Source organism: Procambarus clarkii, chromosome 64 (assembly GCF_040958095.1).
Source record: "Procambarus clarkii isolate CNS0578487 chromosome 64, FALCON_Pclarkii_2.0, whole genome shotgun sequence".
Classification (NCBI taxonomy): Eukaryota; Metazoa; Arthropoda; class Malacostraca; order Decapoda; family Cambaridae; genus Procambarus; species Procambarus clarkii.
In genome coordinates, this window is record NC_091213.1 from 20864220 (window position 1) to 20884769 (window position 20550).

At 40.6% G+C, this 20550-nt stretch overlaps 1 protein-coding gene across 1 annotated transcript in view; it reads left to right on the top strand.

Annotated features, from left to right (window-relative positions):
• Positions 1–20550, top strand: part of LOC138354749 (xanthine dehydrogenase/oxidase-like) — a 171556-nt gene that overhangs the window by 115188 nt on the left and 35818 nt on the right. The window contains exons 20-26 of the mRNA XM_069309237.1: positions 284–467; positions 1056–1251; positions 11087–11251; positions 18195–18316; positions 18611–18775; positions 18991–19119; positions 20108–20244. Coding sequence (XP_069165338.1) covers positions 284–467; positions 1056–1251; positions 11087–11251; positions 18195–18316; positions 18611–18775; positions 18991–19119; positions 20108–20244 — 1098 coding nt within the window. The remainder of the gene's footprint in view (positions 1–283; positions 468–1055; positions 1252–11086; positions 11252–18194; positions 18317–18610; positions 18776–18990; positions 19120–20107; positions 20245–20550) is intronic.

The following is a 20550-nucleotide window of genomic DNA, read 5'->3' on the forward strand; positions in this document are numbered from 1 at the left end:
CAGGTAGCAATTCTTTTGACTATTTCGTTGTGCAGTTGACTAGAGCGTGCACCTGGGAACACCCAACGCATGGGTTCGAACCCTCATCACGGCTCCTGTGAATCTGTTCATTGATATATCATGATAATATGATTTCTCTGTGTACGGCTGAAAATTTCTTGTGTGATTATCACAATTGGCCGAATCTCACTCGATGTTTTGTCCTGTCTGCAGCGGAAATAAATATTTTATTTAATAAATGTATCTAAGGTTTTTGTAAGACAATGTTGTATTTTGTTTGTAGGATTAATGTGACGGTGAAGCGCATCGGTGGAGGTTTCGGAGGGAAGATTGATCGTTGCAATATTATTGCATCAGCGGCCGCCCTCGCCGCCCAGAAGGTCCGTCGGCCCGTTAGGATATCCCTTGACCTTAGCACCAACATGACTGCGATTGGCTGGCGGGAACCTTTCCTCTGTACCTACAAGGTCAGCAAAGCTCCTTCTCAATTTAAATATTTCAAAAATGATCTTTGGAGTTTATTTTCACGTATTCCTTGAATGTCAGATTGGAGTCTAGTTTTATTTTTGGCAACAACTTTTTAATTTTCATGAATTACAATTGAATTACAATTGGGGAAGTAAATAATTTTTCTAATTAACTTGAAAATAATTTCTAAGTGTATTGTCAAATACAATAGTTATGGAGGGAAACTGGCTTCCAAACTTCACTTGTTTTTGTCTTAGTGTTGTGAACATGTACCTGGGTTGTACCTTGATGGGGTTCTGAGAGTTTTTCTACCCCGGAAGCCCGGCCCAGGGCTCGGCCTGACTTACGAGAGCTTGGTTTTAGTCCAGTACTAGTGGCTTGTAGACTCTCCTAATGTTAACAACTTTCACTTGTGGACATTGAAGAAAGAGGGTGATAGAGAAGAGGAGAGGCAGAGAGGAGGGGAGAGAAAGGGGATGAGAGGGAGGGAAAGAGGAGAGACAGGGGAGGGAGAAAGGAAAATAAATAAGGGTAAAGAGAAAAGAAAGAAGAGAGGGACAATTGAGACATGAGCTGAGCTTATACAGGTGGGAGTGGACGACGCAGGGCTACTGCAGGCGGTGGAGGCAACGCTGACGAGCGACGCTGGGTCCTGGAACACCCCCAACAGCTCTGCTTACGCTGCTTTCTCCCTCCCCAGCTGCTACACCTGCCCCAACTGGCTGCTCACCCCTCAGTACGTCCTCACCAACACGGCCGCCAACACTGCCTGTCGGAGTCCAGGTCAGCACTACAACCCACTTTTATTTACGCACTTTTTTCAACCTGTCCTCTTAAAAATAACGTCGCTTTTCGCTCGTATACGCCGCACAATGAACAAAAGTGGACGTAATTTGAAATGTAATCGACTCACAAAAATTACGTACTGTCCCGTTTTCTGTTTGAGGCGTCCGGCTTACTCAGTAAGGTCAGAAGAGGAAACTTTCAATTAACATTTTTCATAATGTTTTGAAACTTTATGAGAATTTCCTGCCCACCTAACCTACCAGAGGACCCTTAACTTACTGTTGTTGAAAAAAAAATCCCAAATTTATTTTCATTTTTTTTTCATTTTCAAATTACGTCCACTTTCGGCAATACGGGTAAACGGCCAAAATGCCACGTTATTTTTAAGAGGACATGTTGAACACTGGTCAATCTGTCCCTTTTATGCCTTTATTAGCAATTTTGTTTTTCCATAATGTTCAAAGTTGGAGGCCACTCAGTTGGGTCTAGCCTCACCCAAACTGGCCGAGGAAATAGTCTGGGGTACGGGATAAACACAGGCTGGTTGATGTCACCAGAATTCAACAGGGAACAGCTTGCCACATTCAGACCCCCCACGACGATTTTTGGCACTGCCTGACAGCTACACAGCTAAATATTTAAAAAATACAGTAATATGCACTATTATTCACTGATTTTGGGAAAATTATCAGAAATTTATTGTTGTCTATAATTTGTTTGTACTCACTTAAAACAAACGATCCTTACACAGCGTCTGAGATTTCTCAATCAATGTTTCTTTACTAGAGTAAGCGGCAACTATTCTCTTTACCAGAGTAAGGTACAACTATTATCTTTACCAGATTAAGGGGCAACTATTATCTTTACCAGAGTAAGGTACAACTATTATCTTTACCAGATTAAGGGGCAACTATTATCTTTACCAGAGTAAGGTACAACTATTATCTTTACCAGATTAAGGGGCAACTATCTTTATCAGAGTAAGGTACAACTATTATCTTTACCAGATTAAGGGGCAACTATTATCTTTACCAGATTAAGGGACAACTATTATCTTTACCAGAGTAAGGTACAACTATTATCTTTACCAGAGTAAGGTACAACTATTATCTTTACCAGAGTAAGGTACAACTATTATCTTTACCAGATTAAGGGGCAACTATTATCTTTATCAGAGTAACGGGCAACGTTTCTCTTTTTAGTATTTCACTCAACTGAGCTCCTCTCACTGCCCACCACCAACACATACGACAATTATATTTTTGATAAAAGAGAGAGAGACAGATAGATAGATAGACAGGCAGAGATAGATAAAGACAAAGATTAAAAAACAGAGACTAACCGTCAACCTTTCCTCTTACAAATTACATCTGAATTTAGCCGTTTGCACGTATGGCCGAAAACTGACGTAATTTGAATATGAAAAATAATTGAGAATAAATTTCGAATTATTTTTTCCAAAACTGTAAGTTAAGGGTTCTCTGGTAGGTTAGGAGAGCAGGAAATTGTCTTAAAGTTTCAAAACGTCATGAAAAACGTTAATTGAAAGTATCCTCTCCTAACCTAACAGACTAAGCTGGAGGACTCAAAAAGAAGACAGGACAGTACATCACATTCGTGAGCCGATTTTTTTTCAAATTTCCTCAGTTTTTGGCCATAGTGCGCATATGAGCCAAAAATAACGTTATTTTTAAGAGGACGGGTTGCACAGCTAGTGACAGACAGTAGACAGATGCATATATTGGTGGATGGATAGACAGATGTGTAGATGAATAGGTGGGTAGGTGGACTGATGGATAGATGAAGATATATATGAAATGATGGACAGATGGATGGATGAATAGATAGATGAATAGATGGACGGATAGAAGAATGATAGAAGGATTGATAGTTGGATGGATAGATGAATTGGTGGATTGACGGATAGATAAATAGATTAGATGGATATATGGATGGTAAGATGGGTAGATGGACGGATTGATGAATAAATAGACGTGGAACGTGGATCACTAATTCCTCTGAGCTTAATTAGTAGTCATAGAGTCTAAAATTTCAGCTGATCAAAGGTTAGTTGCTTCTGGAATCTTTCCTTATTAAGACTACTCTTAGCAAAATCGATAGAGCTTCTGCCTCACACTCTTGGGGTCGGTGGTTCGAGCTCCCAAGGGCCCAGATGAATGAAATTATTTATATATGTATATATGAAAATCATTTTGAGGCAATGAAGTGACATGAACTCGCATTCTGGTGATGCCAGACACTTGCATTAACCGACTTATCCATAATGGTACAAAGCTTTCATGTTAGCCGACCAAACAAATAACATTAAGAACATAAGAATGAAGGTAACTGCAGAGGGCCTATTGGCCAATACGAGGCAGCTCTTATTTATATATCCCAAACTCATTCATATGTCTAACCTACGCTTGAAAAAATTCTAAGGTATTGCGACCAAATCTGAACTGCATAATCTAAATGGGGCCTAACAAGAGAATAATATAGCTGAAGAATGACAGAGGTGTTTTATTACTAACGTTTCGAAAAATAAATCCCAGTGTCCTTTTTGCCTTATTAAAAACATTTAGGCATTGATTTTTTTGGTTTTAAATTCTTACTAATCATAACTCCAAGATCCCTTTTGCATTCCGACTTCGCAATCTCATCATCATCTAGCTCATATCCTGTAACTCTATCATCATTACCTAGCCTCAAAACCTTACATTTGTCAGTATTAATCTGCATCTGGCAATCTTTTGAACATTTCAAAACTCTATTTAAATAGTTTTAAAGAGATTGTAAGTCTTTTTCTGTGTTTATTTCCCTCCCGATTTTCGTATCATCGGCAAATTTTCAAATATTGCTTTTCAAACCTGAATCTAAATAATTCATAAATAACAGAGGTCCCAGGACAGAGCCTTGAGGCACTTCGCTAACATTTTTCCACTCTGACTTAACTTCATTTAATACTAACTTTGTTTTCTTTGGTATAGCCAAGCCCTAATCCAACTTCTTATACCACCCCCAATACCGGAAGGCTCTATCTTTTTAATGAATCTTTCATGTGACACTGTGTCAAAAGCTTTGCTAAAGTCAAGGTACACAACATCACAAACCTTACTGTGGGAACCGAACTGTGAGATTTATATTTTTTTAATTTATATGAATTTATTTAGAATTTATATTTACGTTAATTTATATATTTCGATAGCAGTTGGTATGATGTTTAGTGGACTGTATTTCTGCAATAATCTCTCAAATCGATCCTTACACATTAAGGGGGGTTTATATTAAATTTATACATATGCAGCCAATCAAACTACAGTATTAACTACATATATTAGTATACATTGAGGAGGTTCCTTATCTTATTGTACAGCAGTCTTAGTCCACCAGGTATAACTAGGATGTAGACACCAAATTATCCTCGTTTGAGGCTAGCTTCCATCACCCAGTAACTGATGTATCAAGTCTTGCTTCCTCTTCTTGTTCCTGTCAAAGGGCATTAGCTGTAAAGCCAGAATCCTAATATATGACAGCTATATAAGAGAAAACACTGTATAATAGATAATAAGGACCAAGTCTTAATTACCTTTATTTAAGAGGCTGGTTCGCATTCTAACCGGTTTGCCCTTATCTGCCTAACATTTATTAGCTGGCCAGAAATGGTTAGATAAACGGGTTTCGGTAGGACACTTCCCTTGATTATGTTGACAGCGTGTTGATGATGGTAGAACACTACTCTGATTTCCATCACACTTCGTCCAAGAGAAATTATAGGAGCTGAATTTGCTCCACTGCGCCTCTGATCTTAACAAACAATCGCTGACCACTTCTTCCTCACTGATGCCTTGGCACTTTGTCCAGATATCAGTAACTGATAGAAGGGTCACATTTACTTTATTTTGATACTGATAATTATGTTAATTCAAATGAGATGTTTTTATGATAATAAAAGTCCAAATACTAATGTATTTAAGAATAAATTCCCAACACAATAGGTGGTGAATTTATAGTACTATGTGGCAATTATATCCCGTTTTCTATTGACGGAAAATTCCACTACAAGCTACATTTTCTATGGGTAACTTGTTTATACAACACAGCAGTAATATTATCTGCCGATTGCATGTAATATTATTAAATGGTGTTGGGTTTTCCGATATAATTCCCCAGGGGGCTGCTCACGGGTCGAAGTCCTATTTAGAACAGACGAACATCTATACTCCTCCTTCGAATTATTAGATTAATTTGATGTTAGTAGTTAATAATCACACATTTGTGCATCTGATCGTACAGGATGAATGTCCTGTACTAGAGTTGCAGGGATTAGAAGTCTAATGCAATTTCATTTCCCTGTTAACTCTTGAAAGGCTAAAATTCAAGCCTAAATACATATTATTTAACCCAGAAGACTGAATGTGATCAAGTACTACAGTCAAGTATGATTCAGGGACTGCAGTGAGATCAGTGACATTAGATAACTTTAAGCTTGTTCAGGTAACTGGTCACTGATATATATACACTGAGACCCATAGAATTCATCTTGATTAAATAATAAATGTATCAAAATCAGTCATCAGATTTATTGGGGTTTAATTTAGTTAATTGATTCAGAGGATTGAATAGCCCATCATTAAAGTCAAGAATGGTTCTGAGACTGCAGTGGGTTCAGTGACATTGGTCGCAGTGACTTGTAGCTGTTTAAGCTACTGTTCACTGATTTGCCACTGAGGCCTCATGAACTCATCTTCAGCTTTAAGTGATGATATTAACATCAACCTCTGTTGCTAATATCAGCTGTAATCTCCTTAGTATAATGCTACTGGAGAAATATAATCAGCTGACAAATTTAGATTTCTTTTGGTATTGTTTATCTCCAGGCATAGGTCTGCTCAGGCTTACTACTGGGCCTGAGAGTAATTTCCCTCCTGCAGAATTTAACATGGTTATGCCCTGATATTTAGTAAGGCTACCGATGAATCGATGGTAGTAGTCTGTCCCTACAAGGAGACCGAAGTCGGTGAGGTGATCAGACTTAATATTATCTGCCAATTTTATTCCTCTATTTCTCAGGAATTTGGCTGTTGCTCTCAGACCTTGAACTTGTAGATCTACTGGTATTTTGTCCACCACAATGGCTTGTACTTGACAGACGTACCTGCCTAAACGTACTGATGGTTGTACCACCTGGTAGACTTGAGGTTCTGCATCTGTTAGAAACACTGAGATGTTGATTGTCGTCTGGGCTACAGGCCTTAGTTGTAGTTCATCTGCCAACTTTTTAGTGACATATGTTCTCTGGGACCCTTGGTCAAACAACCCACGGGTATGGACCTTGGCCCTCTTATTCTGGATGGTAATTTGGGCAGTAGGCAAAGTTGTATTACCCTTAGACTTTGCCGATTGGACACTCTTTGTTTGTTGCACTTTGCAGTACTGTACTGTGGTGGGAATGCTATCTTCCACCTTGGGGTTTGGAGACGTTGTTTTGGTGTCTCTGCACAATGCTACATGGTGCTGACCTTTGTTACACCTATTACAGGTGTGTAATTGGGTCTCACAGTCGTTGATGTTATGTTTCCTGAGGCACCTCGTGCAATGTTGCAAATCTTTGAGTCGCTCAACACGGGTGTCACTATCAGGAAAATTAGGGCAGTGGTACATTGAATGTTTCTTATTGCAGAACAAACATGTTCCATGCAGTACCCTTTGGTGTCACGTTCTTGGGTGACACGGTAACTTGGGCTTGGAGGGTCCCACTGCATATACGCCCACACTGCCACTGTTCCACTTTGGTGTTGAATTATATTGTCTAGATTGATTTGGAGTACCTTTGGTACTCTGTGGTTTACTATTACTGGTTTCTGAGGGTTTACTTGGTGGTTTTAATTTGTCATGTGTTCGTAATTGATGAACTACTGACCTTAAACCCTCAGTTATTTCATTCATGGATAAGATACTTTTATTGTAATGAGCACTCATTTGTCTCAATACGTCACTAGGTATTTTCTCCTGGACAATTATTTTCAAGACCCACTCAGCCCCGTTTGTATCTGCTGTCAGGCTGAGGGCATTGATCATTGATTCTACCTCCAGCTTGAAGACTTGGAGTGAATCAGCTGAAGCCTTCGGTGGGGGTAAATGCAACAGCTCATGAACTAAATGTGATGTTCTTACTTCTGGATCAGCATAATTATCCTTGAGGAGTTGTACTGCCAGATCGTAGCCGTCATTAGTTAATCTCAGATGAGATACTACTGTTTTAGCCTCACCTGATAATTGGCCTTGAAGATAAGAGAATTTACTACTCTTAGGTAAAGATTGTTTTGAGTCCACAAGGTCAACGAATTTGTTCCAAAATTCGTCCCAATCTTCCTCGTCTTTTCCTGAGAAAGTGGGAAAAGTAATTGGAGGTAGTCGAGCCTCTGCTTGACTCGTATTAGATGCAACTGTTGTTGTTGCTGTTGCCTTGTTCTGGGCAATTAATTTGACGTAACGTGGCCTGAGTGTGATCTTCATAACTCGCTAGATCAACCATAATGTCGTCTATTTCTGTTTCTGATAAATTGGTGTTGGCAAGTTCAGCCACATATGTTGCAATTTGGCATTTGATTTGCTCAAATTTACCTGCAGCTGCTTGATAATAGCTATCCAGGTCAGCATAATCAACTGGAGATTGTTGTGACAAATCCTCACATTTCTTGATCTGTCTTGATAAGTGGCCTTTAAGACCTGCAAGGGTTCTTTTCATTCTCCCTGCATTATCCATATTGGCTAGTTGGTTAAGCCTTGTGGGGCTTGTACTTGGGTTGCTCATAATACTGAACAAGTATTGATGGTAGCCTAGGGTAAAATTCTGCAATCACTAGGCTATAATCCTACCTCTTCTAGAGGTTAGCACTTAAAATTAATACACATTATATATATATATATATATATATATATATATATATATATATATATATATATATATATATATATATATATATATATATATATTTTTATATATATATATATATATATATATATATATATATATATATATATATATATATATATATATATATATATATATATAATCATACACACTAATGATTTGAGTGATAAATCAGTGTCACTGGAAGTACCTTTAGATTAGCTCCTCAATATCACCCTAGGATTGTATAGACACTAATTAATCACTCAAAGGTGTAATGATCATAAATAAATTATTATATATACGCAACTCAACTCGAACTGGTAACAATTACTCCCAAAATAGGGTCTGCACCATTCATTAATGGTGCTAGGTTGTTTAATATAGCACAACTAGACTATGGTAATAATGGGACTAAGATGAACAATAAATAGTTCAACTAGTCAATGGTAATATCCTACCCTGTTGTGGGTTGGCAATTAGTAAATATTGTATTGTGAACACTAGTGCAATATATATTAAATAATTCTCAATTTAAGAGAAATAATATACACAATTATTGATGATAGCCTCTTAATTGCCTCTATGAAACTTCTAATATTTTCAAGAAGTATTAAATATTATTAGTGACCTCACGAAATTAACTCCACAAAATTCGTGGATAATCTCTCGCGAAACTAACACCACGAAATCCGTGAACAATCATGCGAGGACACGGCCACTAATTTGGCTGGCTTCAAAATAAGCGCTGTCACTTCACAAAAATAGCACGCCACTAAATCGGTGGGTGACCATGAAACCGCTGAATAAGGCTGAACTGGGCTGAGGGGTTCCTGAGCTCACTCGAAGAGGCTACGCTGCCGGTCTTTGACTGGCTAAGTATTGTTCACTAATTTATTACACTAGTTTATTTAATTTGATGACAATCTAGCTCTCTAGACCATCTAGGTTTGAATGATCATAGCATCTAGGTTCGAAGGACTATATAATGTGGGAACCGACCTGTGAGATTTATTTTTATTTAATTTATATGAATTAATATAGAATTTATATTTACGTTAATTTATATATTTCGATAGCAATTGGTATGATGTTAAGTAGACTGTATTTCTGCAATAATCTCAAACTCGATCCTTACACATTAGGGGGAGTTTATATTAAATTCATATATATGCAGCCAATCAAACTACAGTATTAACTATATTATTAGTTAATTTTATAAAGTTAAAGTTAATTAGATATATTAGTATACATTGAGGAGGTTCCTTATCTTATTGTACAGCAGGCTTAGTCCACCAGGTATAACTAGGATGTAGACACCAAATTATCCTCGTTTGAGGCTAGCTTCCATCACCCAGTAACTGATGTATCAAATCTTGCTTCCTCTTCTTGTTCCTGTCAAAGGGCACTAGCTGTAAAGCCAGAATCCTAATATATGACAGCTATATCAGAGAAAACACTGTATAATAGATAATAAGGGCCAAGGCTTAATTACCTTTATTTAAGAGGCTGGTTCACATTCTAACCGGTTCGCCCTTATCTACCTAACATTTAACTGGCCAGAAATGATTAGATAAACGGGTTTCGGTAGGACACTTCCCTTGATTATGTTGACAGCGTATTGATGATGGTAGAACACTACTCTGATCTCCATCACACTTCGTCCAAGAGAAATTATAGGAGCTGAATTTGCTCCACTGCGCCTCTGATCTTAACAAACAGCGTCAGAGGTAGTACTACTAGTTGAACGAGTCCGAGTGCATGGGGGAATTGTGTGAAACCCCGGTTAGGCTTCAGTGGAATTACCTAACAGACAGGTATCAGAGAGTGACAGTGAGGGGCGAGGAATCGGACTGCCGTAGAGTAAAAAGCGGGGTGTCTCAGTAATCGATCTTGGGTCCCATACTATTCCTCATTTATGTAAACGACTTTAATGAGTCGTTTGAAATGAGTCTTATATATCGATGTTTGAGGATTGATGAGCTAATGAGGAGGATTGAAACACATGAGGACTTTAAGAATCTCCAAAATGACTTGAACAGGTTGCAGAGCTCGTCCGAGAAAATGCTACTAGAATTCAATAACAGCAAGTGTAAGGTGATGGAAATGGGACCAGGAGCCAGGAGACTGAAAGGTTGATACACGATGAAGGGAAACTAACTCTGTATAACGACTAGTGTAAAAGAATCTGAGAGTGGACATAACACCGGATCTAACTCCAGAGGCTCATTTAAATAGAATAACGGCTGCCGCATACTCTACGCTGGCAAAAGTCAGAACATCCTTCAGAAACCTGAATAAAGAGGTTTTTAGATCACTGTATACCGCCCATGTGACGCCATTCTTAGAGTATGCAGCTCCATCGTGGAGCCCCCCATCTAAAAAAAACACATAAGGAAGCTCAAAAAAGTGCAGAAGATTCCAACGAGACTCGTCCCAGAGTTACGAAGGATGAAGTACGAAGAGATAGACTGAAGGAACTAAACCTGACGACGTTAGAAAGGAGGAGGGCGCGGGGGCACACGATACAGACATATAAAATACTTAGAGGGATCGTCAAGGTGGAAAGAGAGGAAACGTTTACAATGAATAACAATAGAACAAGGGGTCACGGATGGAAGCCTGAGACTCGAATGTGTCATAGAGATGTTAGAAAGTTTTCTTTTAGCCTAAGGGAAGTGAGCAAATGGAATGATCTAAGGAAGCAGGTTGAAGAGGCTGACTCCATTCATAACATTAAAAGTTAGATAGAGAAATAAAAGCTAGATAGAGAAATAGGCCAGGCGTCATTACATTAAACAACCAACGACTAGAAAATCAAGGGTCCAAGAGCTAGTGATCGATCCTGCAGGCACAAATAGGTGAGTACACAAAGACATGTCCAAGCTAATGGTGTGTGTTCCTTGTGGTCCTCAGGCACGGTAGAGGGCATTACCTTCATGGAGAACATAATGGACCAGGTGGCAGACGTTCTGGGAGTCGACCCCCTGCAGTTCCGGCAGCAGAACCTGCTTCCTGACGGAGGCTCCAGGAAGATCAACAAGGGCGTGATGAGACTACGGAGCCACATGACCTTACATGGTAACACTTCCTCTTTATCACCAGGTTTAATATTCATGTTACTGAGCACCAACGGTCAGTGCTTCACTACAGATGTAAGCTCACCAACTTGTGCTGGTGAGGGCTGAGCTTAAGCTCTTGGGTCACGCCTCAACATTCATTCAACTGATATGCAGACTTCCTAACACTTTTCGTCTTGTTTCATCTAAATAGAGTCTGCCTCCACCACTCCATACACTGTGTATGGAGTCTGCCTCCACCACTCCATACATCGTGTATGGAGTCTGCCTCCACCACTCCATACACTGTGTATGGAGTCTGCCTCCACCACTCCATACTCTGTGTATGGAGTCTGCCTCCATCACTCCATACACCGTGTATGGAGTCTGCCTCCACCACTCCATACACTGTGTATGGAGTCTGCCTCCACCACTCCATACTCTGTGTATGGAGTCTGCCTCCATCACTCCATACACCGTGTATGGAGTCTGCCTCCACCACTCCATACACTGTGTATGGAGTCTGCCTCCACCACTCCATACACTGTGTATGGAGTCTGCCTCCACCACTCCATACACTGTGTATGGAGTCTGCCTCCACTACTCCATACTCTGTGTATGGAGTCTGCCTCCACCACTCCATACACCGTGTATGGAGTCTGCCTCCACCACTCCTTACTCTGTGTATGGAGTCTGCCTCCACCACTCCATACTATATGTATGGAGTCTACCTCCACCACTCCATACACCGCGTATGGAGTCTGCCTCCACCACTCCATACTCTGTGTATGGAGTCTGCCTCTACCACTCCATACTCTGTGTATGGAGTCTACCTCTACCACTCCATACTCTGTGTATGGAGTCTACCTCTACCACTCCATACTCTGTGTATGGAGTCTGCCTCCACTACTCCATACACTGTGTATGGAGTCTGCCTCCACCACTCCATACACTGTGTATGGAGTCTGCCTCCACCACTCCATACTCTGTGTGTGGAGTCTGCCTCCACTACTCCATACACTGTGCATGGAGTGGTAGAAAAGGCACACGGCCGGGAGTAGTAGGGATGAAGGCTCAGCGACAAATGGAATTTTTTTCCGCCATTTGTCGCTAAGTCTTCAGGGGTTCCAGGTAAATTTCCCCCATTTGTCGATATGTTGTCATGGTTTACAGGTGAATTTGGCTAGTCACTGATTTGGAATTAGGGAATTCTTATGAGAAAAATATTTTCCGAGATTTTAGAAGTTTGTTAGGAGTTCATATGATGAAAATATGTTAAGAGTTCTTATAGGAGAAATTCCAATTTTTCAGAGTTCATACCGAGAATAAACAGTTATTTTAGACTGTATCTTTTTAGGTAGAATTCTTACTTAGAAACGAGTATGTCTGTATAACTAAAACTGTAGCTTTAGCCAGCTACATGAGACGTCATTAATTACCCAGCCCTACCTTACCTCTCATCACCCCCCCCCCCCCCCCGTTCCCTTTCCCGCCCAACCCCCAGCGTCACCAGTTCCAATCTCACACCCTCCCACCAAACGCCGCTGCCAACTCACCGCCGTAATCTTATCTTGACCGTCCCTCCTCCCTCTCTCTACCTGTTACCTTACCCCCTTTCAATCATAATTCCGTACAACTATTTTCGACATCGTAATGTTAGTTCCTTTACATTAAACGAGTCAGTTTTACACAAATCAACCGAGTCAGTAAGAAAGTTCTAGCTCCTGTCTCTGCTTTAGTCCCCTGTCGTATATTGAATACTAAGAATCCAATCCCCCTAAAATTTTAAACAGTCGTTTTTCAGACGTAGTAAATCAAATCAATTCAGTAAGCAAGCTCCAGCTCCTGTTCCCCAACTTACTTTACTAATACAACTTGTTTAGTATCCAATCAATTTCTTCGAGATTTAAAACATAGCTATTTCAGACGTAGTAAAATACAATAATTTAGTTACCAAGCTCCAGCTCCTGTCTCCGCCTTAAATTATCACTGTAACTTCTTTACTAACAGTCCAATCACCCTAAAATTTTAATTAGCCATATTTCAAGCGTAGTACAATACAATAATTTAGTTACTGAGCTCCATCTCTCGTCCTCAGTCTTAGTTCCCTCGTGCTTCTTCGTTAATAACCCATTAATTTTCATGCAATTTAAACCCGCCATACTTCTAACTGAGTAAGTAAAGATAACAGATTTACCGAACTCTAGCTCTTGTCCTCCGCCTTAGCTCTCTCTCGTATCTACGTTAATAACCCATCAGTTTTTCCTGAAATTTAAACCCCCTGTATTTCAGACACAGGAAATAAGATCAAGTCAGTTACCGAGTTTCAACTCTCGTTCCCTGCTTAGCTCATTTGTACAAGTTCTTTATTATCAGACCAAATCCCCTGAGATTTAAGATCACTATATTTCTAACATAGTTAAATGTTTATCAGGACGTTAACCGAGCTCCAATTCCTGTCCTCCGATTTTAGTTCATCAAATTAATTCAGATCAAGGCCTTCTCCAGTCTATCAAAGTAAACAACATGTCCATTAATACTCTTTGTTTACCCAAGTAAGCAATAATCACACTGTCAAAAATCACACCGTACCGAATGTAGTTAGTCTATGGTGTGTGTCAGTGAGGGGTTTGTTTGAGAGGCTTATATGAGGGGTTTGAGTGAGGGGGTTTGTGTGACTGTTATTTTAACTTAACCTTATAATTATCATATCTTGTTACATGTTAATAATTGTAAACAATGACAAACTTATTACTTTATTTTTTATTGTGTAAATTTATTTATTACAAATGTATACTTTATTTTATCTTTAAACAATTGCAATATGCCTATTTTAAATGTTTGTTATATTTAATTAAGTAGTAAGTATTTTTTACTTTCTTAAAAACACTTGATATGGACTTAAGAACCCATGATTGGACAGAATTCCTGTAGGAGGACAATACGTGACAGGGTTTGTATGAGGGTTTTGAGGAGGTTGCCACTGATTTTTTTAACTGTCCGTACTTATATTTTTGCTTAACATGCTTCTCTCTTGAACAGTTCTTGCTTGTGTGATGGATTGCTATTTCTGGATAAGCTTCTACATTCATAATTCCTTTGGGTGTGGCCTTTTTTACGATAAGATTCTTTGGTATCTGGTTGTCCATTATTGGTATTTTTTATTCGGCCTAATTAATTTGTGTTCTGTTTCTGGGGTTTTGTTGAGGAGGTTTAGATGAGTTGTTGTGCTCCTGCACATCGTGGTCCAGCGGCGGGGCCCCGCTGCCGTGTCCTTATTCAGTCCAAGTGATGTCCGTTTCCTATATTAAGGTCTGTTCCCGCCTGACTCTTCGCTTCCTTGTTGTCTGCTTGGCGAAAATCTAGAACTTTATCAGCCCTTTCTCCTCCATAACGTTTCCTTGCTATTATAAACACTATTCTCTTATGATTCTAGTTCCTAACTCACTCCCTATTTCCATGTTATTTACTAGTGTGTCAGTGTCGGTCGGCATGAACTCTAATACATTGTTCTCCATGTTATTTACTAGTGTTTCACTGCTGGTCGGCATGAACTCTAATACATTGTTCTCATATGATTGCTCAATAATCGAGTGTTTAAGAAAGATGTCTTCTTCTATTTCTAAAAATTCTTTATTCTCGACGTTCCTTATTTTATTGGCTCAGTTTATTTTACTCAAATTAGTCACGTGAAATGCAAACATTACTAGATTGTGATGCCTACAACATTTCTTCAAATATATGCCATCCTGCCTATATTGCCAGGTTGCATGACCTATTACTAGTCAATCATTAATTATATTTAGTTTAGTTCAAATGGTTTCCGTATTTAGGTCAGATATGAGTTCGTGTTTATCACAACTTTTTACAGTTTGACTGACATATATTATTACGTTCCAACATGTATCTATTCTGGCTGTGAATGTGAAACCTTTTGTAATTATTCAGTTTGTATAGCGAGGATGATCCCTGTTATCTACATTCATCAATGTTTGTTTCATCACAATAATATCATTTATTTATTTGCACACAAGCGCACTTAAATAATTAGTTATATTTTTAACAATTTAATTTGGAGAAATGTATCATTTTACTTAAGGTCACTGTACTCCTTAATATTTTTATTTGTGTATAAACTTTTTTCATCCTCATCACCAGCAAGATTATCTTGTTTACAGCTTTCCACCGACCAGGATTCGCTCTTAATAAGTCCCAAGTTCTAAATAGAAATAACTGTAAACATCAATATCAGTAAATTTTAGCCTTTTTTTCTTGTTGTCATCACTCCCAACATAGTTCCTCAGTATGGGACTCACCGCTGCTATAGTTCCTCAGTGTGGGACTCACCGCTGCTATAGTTCCTCAGTATGGGACTCACCGCTGCTATAGTTCCTCAGTATGGGACTCACCGCTGCTATAGTTCCTCAGTGTGGGACTCACCGCTGCTATAGTTCCTCAGTATGGGACTCACCGCTGCTATAGTTCCTCAGTGTGGGACTCACCGTTGCTATAGTTCCTCAGTATGGGACTCATCGCTGCTATAGTTCCTCAGTATGGGACTCACTGCTGCTATAGTTCCTCAGTGTGGGACTCACCGCTGCTATAGTTCCTCAGTATGGGACTCACCGTTGCTATAGTTCCTCAGTATGGGACTCACCGCTGCTATAGTTCCTCAGTATGGGACTCACTGCTGCTATAGTTCCTCAGTGTGGGACTCACCGCTGCTATAGTTCCTCAGTATGGGACTCACTGCTGCTATAGTTCCTCAGTATGGGACTCACCGCTGCTATAGTTCCTCAGTATGGGACTCACTGCTGCTATAGTTCCTCAGTATGGGACTAACCGCTGCTATAGTTCCTCAGTATGGGACTCACCGCTGCTATAGTTCCTCAGTGTGGGACTCACCGCTGCTATAGTTCCTCAGTATGGGACTCACTGCTGCTATAGTTCCTCAGTATGGGCCCTCACTGCTGCTATAGTTCCTCAGTATGGGACTCACCGCTGCTATAGTTCCTCAGTGTGGGACTCACCGCTGCTATAGTTCCTCAGTATGGGACTCACCGCTGCTATAGTTCCTCAGTATGGGACTCACTGCTGCTATAGTTCCTCAGTGTGGGACTCACCGCTGCTATAGTTCCTCAGTATGGGACTCACTGCTGCTATAGTTCCTCAGTATGGGACTCACCGCTGCTATAGTTCCTCAGTGTGGGACTCACCGCTGCTATAGTTCCTCAGTGTGGGACTCACCGCTGCTATAGTTCCTCAGTGTGGGACTCACCGCTGCTATAGTTCCTCAGTGTGGGACTCACCGCTGCTATAGTTCCTCAGTATGGGACTCACCGCTGCTATAGTTCCTCAGTATGGGACTCACCGCTGCTATAGTTCCTCAGTGTGGGACTCACCGCTGCTATAGTTCCTCAGTATGGGACTCACCGCTGCTATAGTTCCTCAGTGTGGGACTCACCGTTGCTATAGTTCCTCAGTATGGGACTCACCGCTGCTATAGTTCCTCAGTATGGGACTCACCGCTGCTATAGTTCCTCAGTGTGGGACTCACCGCTGCTATAGTTCCTCAGTGTGGGACTCACCGCTGCTATAGTTCCTCAGTGTGGGACTCACCGCTGCTATAGTTCCTCAGTGTGGGACTCACCGCTGCTATAGTTCCTCAGTATGGGACTCACCGCTGCTATAGTTCCTCAGTGTGGGACTCACCGTTGCTATAGTTCCTCAGTATGGGACTCACCGCTGCTATAGTTCCTCAGTGTGGGACTCACCGCTGCTATAGTTCCTCAGTGTGGGACTCACCGCTGCTATAGTTCCTCAGTGTGGGACTCACCGCTGCTATAGTTCCTCAGTATGGGACTCACCGCTGCTATAGTTCCTCAGTATGGGACTCACCGCTGCTATAGTTCCTCAGTGTGGGACTCACCGCTGCTATAGTTCCTCAGTATGGGACTCACCGTTGCTATAGTTCCTCAGTATGGGACTCACCGCTGCTATAGTTCCTCAGTGTGGGACTCACCGCTGCTATAGTTCCTCAGTGTGGGACTCACCGCTGCTATAGTTCCTCAGTATGGGACTCACCGCTGCAGGTGCCAGCTACTTATGGTACAAATTGTTTGTGTATGAGCGTCTTAAGAGCAGTATAACATCACAAAGACACAATGCATCTCGCCCCTGTCTTATTCTTGTTTACTGTTTCCTTGCTCCAAACTTGATTAATATCATTCCTGCCTGCACTAAGCTAATCCAACCCCTCTTCGTAATAGAATGTCGCATTTTGACGTATTTCCTATCTAAGACCAAATATTGTCGCACTAGGAAATAATAGTGGCTCGCGAAATTAACATTCAGCTCCGTTTTCTGTTTTGGGTCCTCTGGTAGGTTAGGATATGGGCACTTTAGTATGACAATTTCTTGACGTTGGGAAACCTTAGGCAGACGGGCTGGCCTAATAATGTGTTCCCTTTACATCAAGAGCCTTAACTTTATCTTTACTGTCAGCAATGTTCCCACTAACCGCTCCCACATAGTAAATTATTAACTTATCCTATTCATAGCCAGAAAATCCTTCCCATATATTTATCATGCACATCCTCTCAAACAAGATCCTCTTACTTGCTTTTGCAGTTGCTTGTGTCACCTCCCTCGACCACTCGTCCTCGGACGCAGATAACGCATTAGAAGTTTTCACGACAGGGACACAATGTTTCTTTATGGTATTTTTAAAACCGTTATCCATTATGGCACGACGAGTTAGTGATTGTTTAAAGTCTGTCCTTGTTGTTCGCATGCTCCCTCAAGAGGATAACCTCCTGCTACATCTTGTTCAATAATGTCCTCAAACCACCACAGATCCGCCAGGCCGCCCACAGTACTCATCATGTTTAATGCACAAATAAGTAGTTTGCTGAGCCCACTCGTAAGGTGACATGTTAACTATTCCAGCTCTAACACGTTCACAGAAATGTCGAAAATACCAGAGGAAATCATAGTTCCCAGAAATCTCCTCTCGGACATGATTGAGCAGATTAAGGTAACGGCTGATGTGGAGAGTCGGAAGACAGATATCACCCAGTTCAACAAGGTCAGTGCAGGAGATGACAGTTATTATATCAGTTCACCATTCAACGAAAGACCACCGTCTTTGAATTATTCCAATCTTTTAGATTTTAACTATTCAGTATCACATTTTTGTAGATGCCAATCGTCTAAGATGATCTGTATATTAGAATTCAACTTTTCAAAAATATTTCGTGAGTGTTCTCTAGATTTCGCTAATTTAGACGAGTCGGTGATAAGGCAGTCATCATGCATGTTCTGTTTAAACAAAACTGTTAGGAGTGTAATATAATGTTACGTCCTGCTCTCGCCCTTTCAGGAGAACCTGTGGAAGAAGCGGGGTCTGGCAGTGATGCCCATGTTGTGGCCATACGGCGTGAACCTGGTGATGCCCTTCAGTGCCATGGTCGCTGTGGACGCTCACGATGGCACCGTGACAATCTCTCACGGTGGCACTGAGATGGGGCAGGGTATCAACACTAAGGTCAGCTTGGCTCTTTCTCAGTTTGCTTGTGTCAAACAGATGGGCACAGATGCTTGTGTCCATCTGTCTGACTCTAGATCTTCATGTCCTGTTCACTTATCATCTTCAACTTTGACACCACCGGAACATATTTACTAGTCAGTCCGCATCTCCATATATTGATCTCATACTTTTTTCGTGTTATAAAATTTTAGTGAGGATATTGTGTGTTGCAGACAGCCCAGTGTGCCGCGTATGAGCTCGGTGTTCCTCTGGAGTATGTGAGCGTAATGCCCACCACAACCCACACCAACCCCAACTCCACCTGCACTGGGGGCTCAACTGGCTCCGACACTGCTAGCTACGTGAGTCACAAGTCCTTGTGTATGTTCTATATGTTGCAGCCTGCATTATGGTCACATGCGATGTTAGCATCAACACGTTAACTCATATCGGCTCAACACTCGTTATAATAAAGGCTAATAGCGCTATTCTCACTCAGAGAGACTCATGAACGTCAGTGACATTAATTCAGTCATTTTACACAAAGGATAGGCCTTCTTTTCCATGTGAGGCTGGAACACTGCAGTAAGCCTACTACCACATGAGTATCCCGAACACTGTAATAGGCTTACTTCTATCGGAAAAAAGACACTATTACTAACATTTAATATAATATGTAGTTAATGTTACTGCGGATAGTGTACTAATTTATTCATTCAAAGAAAACGAGAATCCAGTGGAATTTTCCCCGGAAGAATATGGGAATATCATTGCCACGTCACTATTAAATTCACCAGTTGAAATATTAGAAATTTCTCTTAAACAAAAATGTCTGGACTGTAAACATCATAAAAACATTTCCCATGAACGATCTCAATAATCAGTACTAAAACATCTTAAATATAAAACCTCCTTCCACTTCTTGATAAACGTCTGGACAAGACGCTCGATGCGTGAGTGGGAGGGAGGCGCCATTAAATTTAACGTAAATAAACATCTCGCTGGAGCTGCAATACGCTCCACAATTTTCCCTATAAACTCGGTGTTGTGGGGTGTAAACAGCGCCCATCATCAGATCAATCTTCATCTACAATAAGGGAAGTGTTCTTTATCCGATAACTCATTAAATCTTAGTCATTCCTGGCCAGTAATGTTAGGTAGATTAGGGTATACCGAAAGATTTGAAAGGAAAATGAAAGATTTGTCCGTAAGAGTATTATAGAATGTGCTGTAATGCAAATAACAAAATTCCGTAATATGAATATATAACAATAGTCTTTTCTTATTTACTTACTGAATGAACCTGAGTTAGTAACGGCTGGTTGTTGCTAAGCCGAGACTGTTCTCCAGGTGGTGGCCCAGGCATGCAAGATGATCAAGGAGAGATTGGAAGCCGTCAAGGAAGCAATGGGCGGCGGAGACGTATCGTGGCAGGAGCTGGTGCTCACAGCCTACAACCAGGGCGTGGATATCTCCCAGAGATACGTGTAAGGCAGAGTTGTTAGGCACAGTCTGTCACTGTGTTTCTCGTGTCTTGGGAGCTTTTCTTCTTAATGTCCACCGTATGTTTGTTTTGTATCACTGTGCATTGCATTATATTACACTGTGTCAACGGGCACTATATCAAAGTACACTATATAAATGTGCATTTTTTTTGCAGTAAACTGTACTATGTAGTAAGCAACTGAACAGAAAAAGAACCTTCATCAGGAATGTTTACATTTACGGAGATTTTGGCAACGGTCCCGGAGGCTAAGAAAGCATTGCAGGAAGTAATGCATGTAACCACTTCA